This window comes from Balaenoptera acutorostrata, chromosome 21 (genome assembly GCF_949987535.1).
Source record: "Balaenoptera acutorostrata chromosome 21, mBalAcu1.1, whole genome shotgun sequence".
Taxonomy (NCBI): domain Eukaryota; kingdom Metazoa; phylum Chordata; class Mammalia; order Artiodactyla; family Balaenopteridae; genus Balaenoptera; species Balaenoptera acutorostrata.
Window position 1 is genome coordinate 4,655,275 of NC_080084.1, and position 17,462 is coordinate 4,672,736.

The following is a 17,462-nucleotide window of genomic DNA, read 5'->3' on the forward strand; positions in this document are numbered from 1 at the left end:
AGTTGAGATATTTCTGTATGATTATTCAGCGTTGGTATTTCTTCTTTTGTGAATTGCCTCTTCATGCCTTAAGGAAGATTTAGATCATGTACAATTTTTTCAATTCTATAATTCCAGTTATCTACCAGTGGAGCAAATTGCCTTCCCTTCCTATCACTGATGGTGTTAAAGCTGATGTTAAAGATATTAGAACTGTTTAAGGCTGGGGAATGAATATTTATTAACTTACAATTAAAAGTCAGCCTTTAGGCCTGTTATCTCTTTAATCTTTCTGTTTTAATCTTACAGATAAAGAATAAGAAGTTTAGATAGGCCAAGTAACTTATCCAGGGTCCCCTAGTTGTAAGTGGCAGAAAGAGGACTTAAGCTCTGTTCTGCCTGACCTCATAGTACAGGTTTCTTCCACTCCTGGGCCATATCTTGTTTATAAGAAGACATACTTACTTCAGGTGGTAAATTAGCTGGTTGAAACCTAAGGTACATTTTGACCAAAAAGACAAAATTTTCAGAAAATATCTGTTTAGAAATATTCTAATGTGATATAGAGTACTTCAGAAACTTGATGTGTTTTTATTTTTATTTTTCTGCTGACTATTCCATAAGAACCCTGATCTACTAGGGGTGTAGAAAATGAGTAGGGATTAGGCAAAAACCTTTTCCTTAGTAGCTCTGACCTCTTCCCCTTCCCCATGCTTCCAGCTCCTGCCACTTTTGAAAGCTTTCCTTCCTGCCTGCTGCCCACCCTGGGAGTGAAACCTCTATGCCTTTTGTCCTCTCCTCACTGCTGCATTTCTCTTCATGCTCTGGTGGTGGAATGCTTCTCTCTCTGTTTCCTCAGTGCCATGGCAACAGTACACGGATAACTACTTTCCTTGCCTTTAAGGAAAAAGGCTTCACACGTTTCTTTCTCTGTGACCCGGTGTTTGCAATTAGCACTGTGGTCCACCCTTTCCTCCAGTGAAAAGCAAGGAAGTACTGAACTGTAGTCAAGACTACAGGGCCTGATGGATGTAATAGCTAGCAAGCCTGCTGCACTTCTGTGCAGCTGTTTAACTCCCTTCCCCCCTCCAACAACTGGTTGTAAAACAGCACCTACTGCATCCTCTGACCCTGCTCCCATGCCCCTTCACTCTCTGTCTTTTTGTTTTAAACTTGTCGTGTTCTATATTAGAAGTTTGTTTGGTCTCCCCCCACTAGAATGAGGGTCTGGGTGAGTGAGATTTAATCTGCTCACTGCTCTCTGCATGTTCCCTGGGACTAGCACATAGCAGGGGCTCTGTTAGTATTTGTCAAATGGGCCACAGGACTTGGTGGAGAAAAGCCTGATTTTGTTCCCTAGGGTTTGCTCTCCTTGACTCTCCTGCCCTTGAAGGCAGGTTTGGAGTATATTTGGCCCTCCCTGTGACATTTGGTCCACCCCGTCAGGTCCCAGAGCCTGAGCTAAGTGAGAGCCCAGTAGGAGTGGAGGATTACAGTTGACATAAATAATTTGCACGTGGAATAGCTCAGACTTTGGTTTGAGTTCTGACCCCAGATGTTTTTAGTCAGTGTATGAGTTTGAGGAAGGCTTTCTGAGTCTGTTTCCTCATCTGTGAAATGGGCGTAATACCTGCCTCCTTGGTGTGTGGTGAGATGAACTCTGACAATGTATGGAAACAACAGGTATCTAGGAAGAAAAATAAGCATTGGTGGTGGTGTGGTTGTTAATGTTATAGTTTTCTTCTGTGTGATTTTCTATTGATAATTGGAGTTATTTCCTCAGTTGTATTTACTGTCTTTTACTAATTTAGGGAAACTGTTCAATTTAACGTTCAAAAGTGGGTGGGTGACTTTGGCATTTGACTGCCTAGGATCTGGTGCTCTTTCTGCCACTTGCCAGCACTGTGACACTGGGCAAGAGTGAGCCTAATTTATAAACAACAACAAATGGCCATAATAGTAGTATTTACCTCTGAGTGGGTGGAAGGATTCAGTGAGATAGTACTTAACACAAAGTTTGGCCCATAGGGAGCACCCAGTAACTTATAGCCTATAAATGACAGTTGCTCTAATAGTTGTTAGAGTTGAAAGAAGCTTAGATTTCATTTTATCCATGTCTAGCACTCGTACCCTGTTTCTAATTTTGCCTTATAGAGTAATAAAGAATAAATCAGTATCATTTTCAGTTAGTCTTTCATATACTTAAGATTGGATATGCTATGGACTGAATTTTGTCCCCCCAGATTCATGTTGAAGCCCTAACTCCTTACATGATTCTGTTTGGAGACAGAGTCTTTAGGGAGGTGATTAAGGTCGAATGAGGTCATGAGGGTGGGGCCCTAGTCCTATAAGACTGGTGTTCTTAAAGAAGAGGGACAGACACCAGAGATTTCTTTCTGCAAGGGCCTTATGAGGACATGGCCAGAAGGCAACAAGCCAGGGATAGAGACTTCACCAGAAACCAACCCTGATGGCACCTTGATCTTGGACTTCCAGCCTCCAGACCTATGAGAAAGTTCTGAAGGCTGGTTCTTAAGACACCCAGTCTGTGGTATCTTGTTATAGCAGCTTGAGCAGACTTATGCAGATCCTTTTTCTTTTCTTGCGTCATCATCCCTATCTTCTCTTAGTTCTCCTCCTGCGACAGTTTTTACATCTTACCATCCTGGTCACTACTGTCTAGATACTTTCATGTGTGCACATGTCCTTTTTAAAATGGGGAACCCCAAGATGAACTCAGGACTCCTGTGTAGCCTCAGCAGTTTGGGTACTGGACTCTACCCTTCTAATGAAATCTAAGATTGGGTTAGGTAGTCACCTGAACAAGCCTTTAACACTCATGTCTACCCCATCCTGTACTTGGTCTGATATTTTAGTACAAATTCAGAATTTTATCTTGTTCACTCCAACTCTCCAACCCCCCCCCCCCCCCCGCCCCCAGACTATAGGAATCAGTTGTTTAGAACCCGAGTTGGATAGGACTTTAGAAGTCTGGACCAACCAGCCCACCCACTTAATGCTGGCAGTTTTCATGCTGTTTTAGTCAGTTTGGGCTGCTATAACAAATTACCGTCTACTGGGTGGCTTAAGCAATAAACATTTATTTCTCACCATCCTGGAGGTTGCAAGTCCCAGAGCAAGGTGCTGGCATGGTCAGGTTCTAGTGAGGGCCCTTTAACTGGTTTACAGGGGCTGTCTCTTGCTGTGTCTTCACATGGTGGAAAGGGAGCTACCCAGCTTTGTGGCATCTTCTTATAAGGGCACTAATTCCATTCTTGAGGGCTCTACCCTCATGACCTAATTACCTCCCAAAGGCCCCACCTCCTAATACCATCCCACTGGGATTAGGGTTTCAACCTATGAATTTTGGGAAGACACAGACACATTGCACTGTGTTTCTAACAGTAGCTGCCTAATCTGCTCCTTTACTTCCAGTGGTTGGGAGCTTGCTACTTTGCTATGGAACTTATTCATTCCATTGTTGGGTTCCTTCGAGTATTTGGAGGAATTATGAATGTTGAGTCAAAATCTGACTCTGTAGCTTCTATTCTTTGATCACACCTTTGTTCTCTGGAGTATCAGAAAATGTCTGTTCTGCCTGCACATGACAGTTTCCTATATAGATTCCCCCCTTCTCTCCTGTTATTTGCTCTAAATATTATAACAATATTTTACTTTAGTATCATTGGGGAAAATCAATTCTGCTTGGTCTTCACATGCCTGAGTTAGATAGATAAATGAATCTATAAACACATAAATAAAGGAGGAGCCTAATTGACAGAGGAGTACTGTATTTCATTTGTTTTAATGAGTAGCTTCCATTAGATCATTCTCTATGAAAATAGATTGAGGAAATAGGCTATTCATTCTTTATTATTTGAATTGGTATGATTCATACCTTTCTTCTCTGTTTAGTATGGTAAGCATTAAATCTTTATCTGAACTCTTCATAGTATTTTGGTGCTGGAAGGTACCCTACAAGCTTGATACCCCCTGCTCTTTCCAGTGACATATGAACTTCATATTGCAATAATGTGGCCCTTATATTTAGCCATAAGCAAAGCCTTAAAAACACTGCTATTTCATTAAGTTTGGAGTGCTATTAATAAGTTATTTATACCTGAAACATGGCTACTGCCTATTCATTTCCCCCACCCCGTATTTCTTATTTGTTCCAAGCTGTGTTATGTAGCAGAAATTCCTGGGCAAGATGAATGTAAGGAACTAATCATTGATTCTGATTTTTAAATGTTTTGATGGTCTTTACTTTCTGAATAATTTTGAAAAAAGAGAATTGAATTTGTCTTGTTGATGCTTTGCATTTTGTTTGTTGCTAGTCAGGTATGTATAAAATAAGAAGAGAAAACAGCTAAGGTTCATAAATTGGGAACCCATAGAGAATGTGGTATGTGCCTAAGAAAAGTTTTGAAGGAAATTTTTAGTTTCAGAAGCAGAAATTAGGGGGGTCAAGTTCTCTGTGGTTTGTAATGTATGGGAATACATACGGTATCTAAGCATAACTTCCAAAGATCATGGCAGATTTTGGCTCCACTGGGCCTGCTCTGGCCTTTAACCTTTCTATGTCTCCTTGTCTTTGAGACAGGTGTGACAGTAGAACTCAAGGGTTTATGAGGGTTAAGCAGATAAGACGTGTAAAGTTATTAGAGAGTGCCTGGCTCATAGTCTGCAATCGTACATAAATTTTTTTAATTAAAAAATATTTTTTAACTAATAAAAGCTGTCTAGACTAGTCAGTTCTTCAGCATTTGGAGATATTTGAACTTTGGGATGCTGTGGGAGGATTCAAGCACCAGCTTGATAGACCGGAATAACTACATTACCCTGTTAAAAAAAGAGACATCTCACTGGGGATACATCAGCAATATGATTTGCCATTTTTTTCTATAACAATATTATTCCCCCCCGCCCCCGGAAAAAAATCCCTTTTGCTGTATGTCTGTATTTTCATAGATTCCCAATTTGAAAGCAAACCAAAGATTTCTAAGTTTTTTAATCTTGGAGAGGTTTTATTTCTGGCCGCCTCACCCAGCATGCGGAACGTCCCCATCCAGGGATCAAACCCGTGCCCCCTGCATTGGAAGCACGGAGTGTTAAGCACTGGACCACCAGGGAAGTCCCTTGGAGAGTTTTAAAAGGGAATTTCTGATAGGTATGATGGTGATGATGGAAGTTGACCTATCTTCGTTTTGAAACTAACATAAAATTTTTGCAAAATGAAACTCAGTGTCCTAGATTTTACGTGATTTCATCAGGAAAGCAGGCGAAGTTTGGGGCTTGAAGGCATGAGCTCCGGGCAGTGGAGGAAGCACATACCCATTGACTAGGACTTAGAAATAGTTTTGTTAGGCAGATATCTGATTTATCATGCTATTTGACTCAGGACAAATAAAATACCTTTACGGCAATTTTGAAGACCGAGATCTCTAGAGGACTATTTATATCTACAGATACCTTCTGTATATATTTAATTTTTATGACTTTTCTATTGTTGTGTTTTTGTCTTTTGTCTTTAGATAGCTTAAATTGTAACCTTCTCTATCTTATGTTGCTGTTCCGTTATGTTGACCACTGTGTAGACTCCAGTACTGAGTTGACTAATTAAAGAAGATAGTGTTCTTTCTATCACTGCTTCATTAACAGTGCTTACACTTAGAGAGTTCCTCCTTCATATTTAGCTAAAATTTCTCTGTTGCTGAATTTCCCCAGTTTTCAGTGCAGTTGTAAAATGTCTAATTACTATGTTTTAACTGCTAGTCTTCAGTAGTATGATTACCTCTCAGAAATTTTTTTATATTTGCTAAACCTTTTTACTCCCTCCAGAAGCCTCATTTTCAGCTCCTTAAATCAGCGGTCCCCGACCTTTTTGGCACCAGGAACTGGTTTTGTGGAAGACAGTTTTTCCACAGATGGGGTGGGGGGAGGGGCGGAAGAGGGGAGATGGTTCAGGCGGTAATGTGAGCAATGGGGGGGATGCGAGTGCATTAAACAAGCATTTAATTTGAACACGCCAAGGTTTATTTAATACAAATCCAGTATCTCCATTTGCAGGACTGCTTTACAGAGGTTCAGGGTTTGCTCCTGGACTGTTCACCAAACATCTCGTGGGAGGGCAGTGTTGTCCTCAAGCCCTATGGGGGTGGGGGCGGAGCACACCGACCAGGAGGCTCAGGTCCTGCGTGCAGCAGCCCTGGGCTGACACGGGCCCGGCGTTCTGCCTCAGGTCCAGGCCCAACATTGCAAGAGAAGAGCAGAACCGGAGCGCTGGCCTCAGCAGCTGCCGGTCCCAGACTGGCATAAGCCGGCCTGAGAGTGACCTTCACTAAGCTCTGGGCCGGCCTCAGGGGAACACCAGGAGAGGCCTGTGGAGCGGTGGCTGTGGGTCCACGGACCTGCCAGCACCTCCTCGGCATGTGTGCACTAGGTACAGCCCCCAGGGGAGGGGAAGTTGCAGTCCTTCGCCCTCCACGTAAGGACCTCCCCCTGTGCCAGGATGAGGCAGTGGTTGTTTCTTACAGAGATGAGCAAGATGGGCATCTGTCTGAATTCCTAACACTGAAAGGATGGGACAGCTGACACCATGGCCTGGCCCGTCATCTTGGGGTCCCTGAGAGGGAGGGCTAGAGGCCTGCAGAGCAAACACACACCTTACACACACTGGGGGCAGGGACCACCCATGCTTCTGTCTGCCAAGTACTCGGGATGATGACAAAGCGGGACACACAATCAAGTCACACTCACTCTTCAGGGATAAGTTGGATCTGGCTTCAATAAAACCTGACTATTCTTAAATCAGCAGTCACTGAAAAGGGACACTTTTCTAGATTTAGCATACTGATAAAAAGTCTGGTAAGCTTTTGCCTTTTAAAGAAAATACACAAATCCTAAACATCCTCACTATTCTAAATTGTAGTATTCGCAACAAACCCTGAACAACTTGAATGAAATTCACTATTGATATCATTAGATGGTTGCTGTGGAGTTCTAGAAAGCCCTAAAATCAAGGTGGGAACACATGTGAACAGAACAGGAAGGCAGCACAGATGTAGGCCACCTCGGTGCTGACCGACGAGCACGAGCTCGTGCGCACGAAGCACCGTGTCGGGCGAGTCTGGAGGCTTCTCCACATCTCTTCAGTGACGAGCCTTGAGAGATGCAGAATTCTTTTGTATTTCAAACTGATAACCAAACACATCACACTTATCTTCCCATTACAGGATGCGAGAGGGGATGGTTCAGGCGGTAATGTGAGTGATAGGGAGCAATGGGGAGCGGCAGATGAAGCTTCACTCGCTTGCCCACCGCTCACCACCTGCTCTGCAGCCCAGTTCCTAACAGGCCAAGGACAGGTACTGGTCTGCGGCCCAGGGGTTAGGGACCCCTGCCTTAAATCATCTTCATTATTCTTTTCAATTAGGCTTGGAGCTCTAATAAGGATCTAATTGGGATCTGTTAGATATATACTTAGAAAGAGTATAACAATGACTTACTACCCTCCATTTTTAACAGCCCTGTTATGTTAGCAACATCACGGAAGCAGCATTTTATTGTCAGCTAGTGACCCATGGCAATCCTTAGTGTATATATGTATTTCCTAATCTGTTTTCATGATTTACCTTTATTCAGTTGTTCTTTATTGGACAGCTTTCCATTATTGTATGATTTCTGCTTTAATTTATTACTCTGATATCTGAAGACCCTTTTCCAGATCATATGTAAATAGCTGTAGTTTCCCTCTTGCTGCTTCTTTGTGTCTTGTATTCTAGCCAGATCTGCCATTGAATATTAATTTTTAGAAAACACTTCTTGATTATGTTTCCCCCTTAACTGGGATTCCTTCTTACCTATGAAAGACTGCACTCCACATTCTGACATTAATAATTTTTCAAAATCAGTGGATAGCTGAGTGTCATCTTTGTTCAGTGGAGATGAGAATTCAAAGAGAGATAAAATAGAGTCTCCGGATCAGGGGACTTATTGTCTATTTTATCTTAATAGACTTCTCATCAGTACAAGAGATATTATTGTAAATGTAGAAACAAAAGAGTAGCACAGGCATTAAGTGCTATAGGAAATCCAAGGAAAGGATAACACGGTAAATGTTGTGTGGGATGGGATGGTTTTCAGGTCAGGGTGGGACGTGTACTGTGCCTTGAAAAAAAAGCAGTTGACACTAGAGCTAATCAATGAATTTGGTAAAGTTGCAGGATACAAAATTAATGCACAGAAATCCCTTGTACTCCAATATACTAACAACGAAAAATGTGAAAGAGAAATTAAGGAAATACTCTCATTTATCATTGCAACAAAAAGAATAAAATACCTAGGAATAAACCTACCTAGGGAGACAAAAGACCTGTTTGCAGAAAACTATAAGACACTGATGAAAGAAATCAAAGATGATACAAACAGAAGGAGAGATATACCATGTTCTTGGATTGGAAGAATCAACATTGTGAAAATGACTGTACTACCCAAAGCAATCTACATTTTCAATGCAATCCCTATCAAACTACCAGTGGCATTTTTCATAGAACTAGAATAAAAAATTTCACAATTTGTATGGAAACACAGAAGACCCCGAATCTTGAGAAAGAAATCTTGAGAAAGAAAAACAGAGCTGGAGGAATCAGGCTCCCTGACTTCAGACTATACAACACAGCTACAGTAATCAAGACAGTATGGTACTGGCACAAAAACAGAAATATAGATCAATGGAACAGGATAGAAAGCCCAGGGGTAAACCCAGGTACATATGATCACCTTATCTTTGACAAAGGAGGCAAGAATATACAACGGAGAAAAGACAACCTCTTCAATAAGTGGTGCTGGGAAAACTGGACAGCTACATGTAAAAGAATGAAATTAGAACACTTCCTAACACCATACACAAAAATAAACTCAAAATGGATTAAAGACCTAAATGTAAGACCAGACACTATAAAACTCTTAGAGGAAAACGTAAGCAGAACACTCTTTGACATAAATCACAGCAAGATCCTTTTTGACCCACTTCCTAGAGTAATAGAAATAAAAACAAAAATAAACAAATGGGACCTAATGAAACTTAAAAGCTTTTGCACAGCAAAGGAAACCATAAACAAGACGAAAAGACAATCCTCAGAATGGGAGAAAATATTTGCAAATGAATCAATGGACAAAGGATTAATCTCCAAAATATATAAACAGCTCATGCAGCTCAATATTTAAAAAAACAAACAACCCAATCCAAAAATGGGCAGAAGACCTAAATAGACATTTCTCCAAAGAAGACATACAGATGGCCAAGAAGCACATGAAAGGATGCTCAACATCACTAACCATTAGAGAAATGCAAATCAAAACCACAATGAGGCATCACCTTACACCGGTCAGAATGGCCATCATCAAAAAGTCTACAAACAGTAAATGCTGGAGAGGGTATGCAGAAAAGGGAACCCTCTTGCACTGTTGGTGGGAATGTAAATTGATACAGCCACTATGGAGAACAGTATGGAGGTTCCTTAAAAAACTAAAAATAGAACTACCATATGACCCAGCAATCCCACTACTGGGCATATACCCTGAGAAAACCATAATTCAAAAAGAGTCACACATGGGACTTCCCTGGTGGCGCAGCGGTTAAGAATCCACCTGTCAATGTAGGGGACATGAGTTTGATCCCTGGTCCGGGAAGATCCCACATGCCGCAGAGCAACTAAGCCCGTGAGCCACAACTACTGAGCCCACGAGCCACAACTACTGAAGCCCTCGCGCCTAGAGCCTGTGCTCCGCAACTAGAGAAGCCACCGCAATGAGACGCCTGCACACCGCAACGAAGAGTAGCCCCCACTTGCTGCAACCAGAGAAAGCCCGTGCTCAGCAACGAAGACCCAACATAGCCAAAAATAAATAAATTAAAAAAAAAAAGTCACGTACCACAATGTTCATTGCAGCACTATTTACAATAGCCAGGACATGGAAGCAACCTAAATGTCCATCGACAGATGAATGGATAAAGATGTTGCACATTATATACAATGGAATATTACTCAACCATAAAAAGAAATGAAATTGAGTTATTTGTAGTGAGGTGGATGGGCCTAGAGTCTGTCATACAGAGTGAAGTAAGTCAGAAAGAGGAAAACAAATACCGTATGCTAACACATATATATGGGATCTAAAAAAAAAAAGTGGTTCTGATGAACCAAGGGGCAGGACAGGAATAAAGACGCAGACATAGAGAATGGACTTGAGGACCTGGGGAGGGGGAAGGGTAAGCTGGGACAAAATGAGAGAGTAACATTGACCTATATACACTACCTTTCCCTTATTCCTTAAACCCAGTTTGTCAGAAAATTTATGTAGAGTCTCCCTACAGGTATATTTCACATTTATCTACTTCTGTCTGTTTCCATTGCCATCATCCTACTTGAAACTTCCATGCATTCTCATTGGCACTTCTGACTGGTGTCTCTCCTTCCTCTTGACTTACTCCAATCAGTTTCCCCTATAAGAACCGTATGATTTTTTTAAAGTGTCAGTGAATGATCTTCTAAAAATGTTAGTGACCACCGTACGTTTAGAACCGTCCAGTGGCTTCCCGTCAAGCCTTTCCCTGACCTGCAGCCTGTGTTTTTGGCCCCTGCCTCCTTTCCAGTGTTTGTGCTGTGCTGTTTCTCTGGTCTGCCTCTAAACTTGCCCGTGTACCCACTGTTCTGTGGCCACGTTGGCTTTCCCTCAGTTATTTGGGTAGCCTGGTCCTTTCATACTTTGAGGCCATTGTGTGTGACCCTCCCTCTGCTCAGCTGCATGTTTCTGCCCTTCCTCAGCTCCTGTCCTTCTCATCTCTTCAGGTATTGGTTCCTTAGAGAGCCTTTCCTAACCACCCCCTACCTAAATTAGGGCACCAAGTTCCTCCTTTATCAGCCTGAGGCTCCCTAAACACATCAACAAGTGAATATTGCCTCTCCATCAGGGAAAAGGATAATTAACAGCCTGTGATTATGAAGCATGCAACTCCAAGAGGAGTGTGCACCTTTTCCAGAAAGAATAATTTTACACATTGTGAACATTAAGTGATTGTAGAGCTATTTTAAGAAATTGCTATCTTGAAATTGTTCAAGAAGGTCTTTGATATTGTTATTCAAGAACAAAGAGAGGCCTGCCCACTGAACCTGTCTGCAGAGGGTGATGGAGGTACTCATAACCCAGCCATGGGCCTCCTCACTGCTGTCAATCATTTCTGCTCCAAAGGGTAAAGCAGACGTCATAAAATTTCCCTCCTTGAAGTAGCTGCCTGGTTGCTGATAGAACCCTTCATACTCCTCTCTCCTAAAGTGAATGGTCAGTTGCTGCTCAGACATGAGAAAGATGTCTCATGATTAGATGGTAGAAACCAGTGTGGTAATATCTGGATCCTGGTTTTAATTTTTGAGTTCGAAGTGAAGAGGCAGAATAATGACTCCCTGATTGGACTCGGTCAAATTTCTTTGTGTTTTGAAATTTCTGCCTTGTTACTTATTTTTAATTAATCCTAGGCCAGAGAAAGGAGGCACTCCTGATTTTTGGCAGTTGCCTAAAGCAGCCAGGAAAAGGGGGATAGGAATTGAGAATCATGTTGTGAACCACTTCAGGGACCTTTGTAGTTTTTCTTTCAAATAAGGGATATTTAGGAATTCCAAAGGACACTGGGACAGATGCTTGAATTTAGGATAATAAGTATAAATGCCTGGTACTCCTGTTTGGCTAAATGGTGTTCCTGATTAAATAAAAATGTGGTCTCTTTTGGGGAAAGACTACTTTTTGTTGACATACTTTAGCAGAACCCATGCACAGAAATATTCCTGCTATGGGCTGTGGGTAATGATAATCATTTGGAAAATGATGTGTCTAAAAATAAAATACAGTTTTCTTATTGCAAAAAAGTAACATATACTTAATTTTTAGAAATTCTACCATAATTCTGCCCTCCAATCAAGCCAAACTTTTCATATTTTTCATGTTCCCCTATAGATGTTTATATGTTTATCTTTCTATATAGTTGTAATCTTGCTGTGGTCATCTTGTATTCTGATTTATGTTATGATTTTTATGTTTCATTTTTAATGGCTGTACAGCATTCTATCAAGTAGAAATGTCATAACTATTCTCTTGTTGGTTGATTTGCTTTATGATGTATTTTTTATGATGTACTTTTAATGATGTCTTTGTTTTGCTCTAATTTTGCAGGCAGAGACATTTGTTTGGGTTAACAGTACATCAGCACATTCCCAGAGTGTTGCCAAGGCCAAATATGAATTTTTATTTGGCAGATCTGAAGAGAAAACTCCAGATACTAGTAAGTGTTTCCCTACCTTCCTCTTTCAGGTAACAGATAGGAAGTGCTATTGAAATTTCAAATCTCAGAAGCTGAGAATTCTTCAAATCAAGAAGTGACTTGAAATTACCTAAAACAGGCTATTAGAATCACATCCTGTATTTCTGAGTTCTACACCTTAGGAAGATGTAGAATTATTAGTGAATAATTAAAGCAATTTCACAGAGGTAGGAAGGCAGTGGTGCGGATGGAGAAAAGGTACTCAATCAGCAGGAGATAAAGGCCATAGGAGTCTTGGGAGTCAGGCAGAGAAGGGTACTGAATGTGGTTAAGAGCCTTGGCTCTTTAGCTAGGCTTCTTGAGCGTCAATTCTGGCCTTGTAACTTATGAGATGCGTGACCTTGAGTAAGTTGTCCAAGCTATTTTTGCCTCAGTTTTCTCATCTGTAAAATGGGCTTATAGTGATACATGTCTCAGAAATCCTTTGAGGATTAGGTAGATTGACATATGTAAGGATCTCAAAACTGTACTTGGCATGTAATAAATGCTATGGAAGTGTTTGCTGCCATTATTATTTATTGTGATCATCATCATCATCATATTCCTGACCTTTGAAGCTGACATTTAGAAAAAGTACAATCCTGACTCTCCTCAACTCCATCGCTGATTTCTGACACTGATTTCTGTTTTGGGTAGACAAGGAATCTGACCTAATGTATTGATAGCTGTTGTTCAGTTGAAGAAGTCAAATGCTAACTATTCATTTTGCTTTACGTGTTAGATGGGATTATATAATGGGCTCCCTAATACCTGGGGCTAGCAAGAATGCAGTGTATATCAATAATTCCTTTTACCTTAATAATGAATATTTATTAGATATTTCAATAGTTGGGGACTCTTAATGAAGTATAAAACAGCTAAATTATTTTAAAAAAATCATTCTGCTTTTATTATGTAGCATAAATACCTAACATTCTAGGCTTGAGATTTGGGGCACTTAGTCATTTATTCACTTTGTCGCAGGGAGTACTGACTGTCATCACCCCAAGACTGTGTAAAACTCCTCCTTGGCATAGCCTTAACTTTGTGATTTTGGGCTAATTAAGCTGTTTTTAACTTTGATAAAACATGATTTTTACTTCACTATATAGAGATACTATCAAATGTCTACACAGTCCTTTGACTTATTGGTGGGTGAGTTTGGGTCTACCTTACTCATAGGTTTTGTAGTTTTCCAAGTGTACCTGAGGCAAATCAGAATGACATTTTAAACCTCCTGTTCCTTATTTGCCTTGGTAAAAATGGTTGGTATTATTTATTTCTAGTGTGATGTTATTCTGCAGGTGTGTAAGTGTGCATGCATTTATTAAACAAATCAATTTGATGAACACTTAATGTGCTAGTCACCTGTGCTGGGCACTGTCATGGTACAAAGAAGTAGAAGACAGTCCTTGCCACCTGGGGGCTAATTCTTTGGTCAGAGAGAGGGAATGATCACTTTCAGCTGTGCTGTTGATGGCTTCATGGAGGAGGTGAAAGTTGCACTGTTCTTAAAGAATGACTAGTATTCTGATTAATCGAGTTTTGGGGAGGGCATTTCAGACTGAGGGAAGGGTATGAGCAAGGGTGTGGTGGCAGAAAATACAAATTGTTTGGAGAACAGGGAGGAAACTGCCCAGGTTGGTTTGCAAAGCATATCTGTGAGAGATAGGTTTAGAAAGATAACCATTTAGAAAGGGGCAGAATCATGGAGGGTGAAGAGTGTGCATTTTAATTTAGGTATGCAGAGATGAAGTGCTAGGTACTGTTTTTGTTTTTAATTTATTTTTTATTTTTATTTTTTTATTGGGGTATAGTTGCTTTACAATGTTGTGTTAGTTTCTGCTGTAAAACGAAATGAATCAACTATATGTATATATATATCCCCTCCCTTTTGGACCTCGCTCAACAACCCCCAATCCCACCCATCTAGATCAGCACAGAGCACTAAGTGGAGCTCCCTGCGCTATACAGCAGGTTCCCACTAGCTATCTGTTTTACACATGCTAGTGTATACATGTCAATCCTAATCTCCCAATTCATCCCACCCCCACTTCCCTCCCCACCCCGCCCCTCCCGCCTGTGTCCACACGTTTGTTCTCTAAGTCTGTATCTCTATTCCTGCCCTGCAGATAGGTTCATCTGTACCATTTTTCTAGATTCCACATGTATGCGTTAATATACAATAATTGTTTTTCTCTTTATGACTTACTTCACTCTGTATGACAGTCTCTGGGTCCATCCACGTCTCTGCAAATGACTCAGTTTCATTCCTTTTTATGACTGAGTAATATTCCATTGTATATATGTACCACATCTTCTATATCCATTCGTCTGTCGATGGACATTTAGGTTGTTTCCATGACCTGAGTATTGTAAATAGTGCTGCAATGAATATTGGGGTGCATGTGTCTTTCTGAATTATGGTTTTCTCAGGGTATATGCCCAATAGTGGGATTGCTGGGTCATATGGTAATTCTATTTTTAGTTTTTTAAGGAACCTCCATACTGTTCTCCATAGTGGCTATATCAATTTACATTCCCACCAACAGTGCAAGAGGGTTCCTTTTCTGCACACCCCCTCCAGCATTTATTCTTTGTAGATTTTTTGGTGATGGCCATTCTGACCCGTGTGAGGTGATACCTCATTGTAGTTTTGATTTGCATTTCTCTAATAATTGCTAATAATAATTGCTAATAATTAGCAGTGTTGAGCATCTTTTCACATACCTCTTGGCCATCTGTATGTCTTTTTTGAGAAATGTCTCTTTAGGTCTTCTGCCCATTTTTTGATTGAGTTGTTTGTTTTTTTGATATTGAGCTGCAGGAGCTGTTGGTATATTTTGGAGATTAATCCCTTGTCAGTTGCTTTGTTTGCAAATATTTTCTCCCATTCTAAGGGTTGTCTTTTTCACCTCGTTTATGGTCTTCTTTGCTGTACAAAAGCTTTTAAGTTTAATTAGGTCCCATTTGTTTATTTTTGTTTTTATTTTCATTACTCTAGGAGGTGGGTCAAAAAAGATCCTGCTGTGATTTATGTCAAAGGGTGTTCTGCCTATGTTTTCCTCTAAGAGTTTTATAGTGTCTGGCCTTACATTTAGGTCTTTAATCCATTTTGAGTTTATTTTTGTGTATGGTGTTAGGAAGTGTTCTAATTTCATTCTTTTACATGTAGCTGTCCAGCTTTCCCAGCACCACTTATTGAAGAGACTGTCTTTTCTCCATTGTCTATCTTTGCCTCCTTTGTCATAGATTAGTTGACCGTAGGTGTGTGGGTTTATCTCTGGGCTTTCTATCCTGTCCCATTGATCTATATTTCCGTTTTTGTGCCAGTACTGTCTTGATTACTATAGCTTTGTCGTATAGTCTGAAGTCAGGGAGCCTGATTCCTCTACCTCTGTTTTTCTTTCTCAAGATTGCTTGGCTGTTTGGAGTCTTTTGTGTTTCCACACAAATTGTAAAATCTTTTGTTCTAATTCTATGAAAAATGCCATTGGTAATTTGATAGGGATTGCATTGAATCTGTAGATTGCTTTGGGTAGTATAGTCATTTTCACAATATTGATTCTTCCAATCCAAGAACATGGTATATCTCTCCATCTGTTTGTATCACCTTTAATTTCTTTCATCAGTGTCTTATAGTTTTCTGCATACAGGTCTTTTGTCTCCCTAGGTAGGTTTATTCTTAGGTATTTTATTCTTTTTGTTGCCATGGTAGATGGGATTGTTTTCTTACTGATTTTTTGTTGTTAGTGTATAGGACTGCAAGAGATTTTTGTGCATTAAATTTGTATCCTTCAACATTAATTGATTAGCTCTAGTAGTTTTCTGGTGGCATCTTTAGGATTTTCTCTGTATAGTATCATGTCATCTGCAAACAGTGAGAGTTTTACTTCTTCTTTTCCAATTTGTAATCCTTTTATTTCTTTTTCTTCTCTGATTGCTGTGGCTAGGACTTCCAAAACTATGTTAAATAATAGTGGTGAGAGTGGACATCCTTGTTCCTGATCTTAGAGGAAATGCTCTCAGTTTTTCACCATTGAGATTGATATTTGCTATGGGTTTGTCGTATATGGCCTTTATTATGTTGAAGTAGGTTTCCTCCGTGCCCATTTCTGAAGAGTTTTTATCATAAATGGGTGTTGAATTTTGTCTTAAAGCTTTTTTCTGCATCTATTGAGATGATCATGTGGTTTTTTTTCTTTAATTTGTTAATATGGTATATCACATTGATTGATTTGCTCATATTGAAGAATCCTTGCAATCCTTGCATTCCTAGGATAAATCCCACTTGATCGTGGTATATGATCCTTTAATGTGTTGTTGGATTCTGTTTGCTAGTAATTTTTTGAGGATTTTGGCATCTGTGTTTATCTGATATTGGTGATATTGGTGTAATTTTCGTTTTTTGTGATATCTTTGTCTGGTTTTGGTAGCAGGGTGATGGTGGTCTCGTAGAACCAAGTTTAGGAGTGTTCCTCCCTCTGCAAATTTTGGGAAGAATTTGAGAAGGATGGGTGTTAGCTCTTCTCTAAATGTTTGATAGAATTCACCTGTGAAGCCACCTGGTCCTGGACTTCTGTTTCTTGGAAGATTTTAAATTACAGTTTCAATTTCATTACTTGTGATTGGTCTGTTTATATTTTCTATTTCTTCCTGGTTCAGTCTTAGAAGTTGTACCTGTCCAAGAATTTTTTCATTTCTTCCAGGTTGTCCATTTTATTGGCATATAGTTGTTTGTAGTAGTCTGTTATGATCCTTTGTATTTCTGCGGTGTCATTTGTAGTTTCTCCTTTTTCATTTCTAATTTTATGGATTTGAGTCCTCCTTTTTCTACTTGATGAGTCTGGCTAAAGGTTTATCAGTTTTGTGTATCTTCTCAAAGAACCAGTTTAGTTTTATTGATCTTTGGTATTGTTTTCTTCATTTCTATTTCATTTATTTCTGCTTTGATCCTTATTTCTTTCCTTCTACTAATTTTGGGTTTTCTTTGTTCTTCTTTCTCTAGTTGCTTTAGGTGTTAGGTTAGATTGTTTATTTGAGATTCTTCTTGTTTCTTGAGGTGAGATTGAATTGCTATAAAGTTCCCTCTTAGAACTGCTTTTGCTGCATCCCATAGGTTTTGGGT

General features: G+C 40.0%; 1 protein-coding gene across 5 annotated transcripts in view; it reads left to right on the forward strand.

Moving 5' to 3' along the window:
* The window catches only part of PSD3 (pleckstrin and Sec7 domain containing 3), a 551,931-nt gene that overhangs the window by 108,304 nt on the left and 426,165 nt on the right, over nucleotides 1–17,462 (forward strand). For 3 of the 5 annotated variants that reach the window (XM_057537135.1, XM_057537136.1, XM_057537137.1), the window contains one exon: nucleotides 12,208–12,316. The exons of the other annotated variants lie outside the window; for them this stretch is intronic. In XM_057537135.1, the coding sequence (XP_057393118.1) occupies nucleotides 12,208–12,316 (109 nt within the window). The remainder of the gene's footprint in view (nucleotides 1–12,207; nucleotides 12,317–17,462) is intronic. 5 annotated transcript variants of the gene reach the window in all.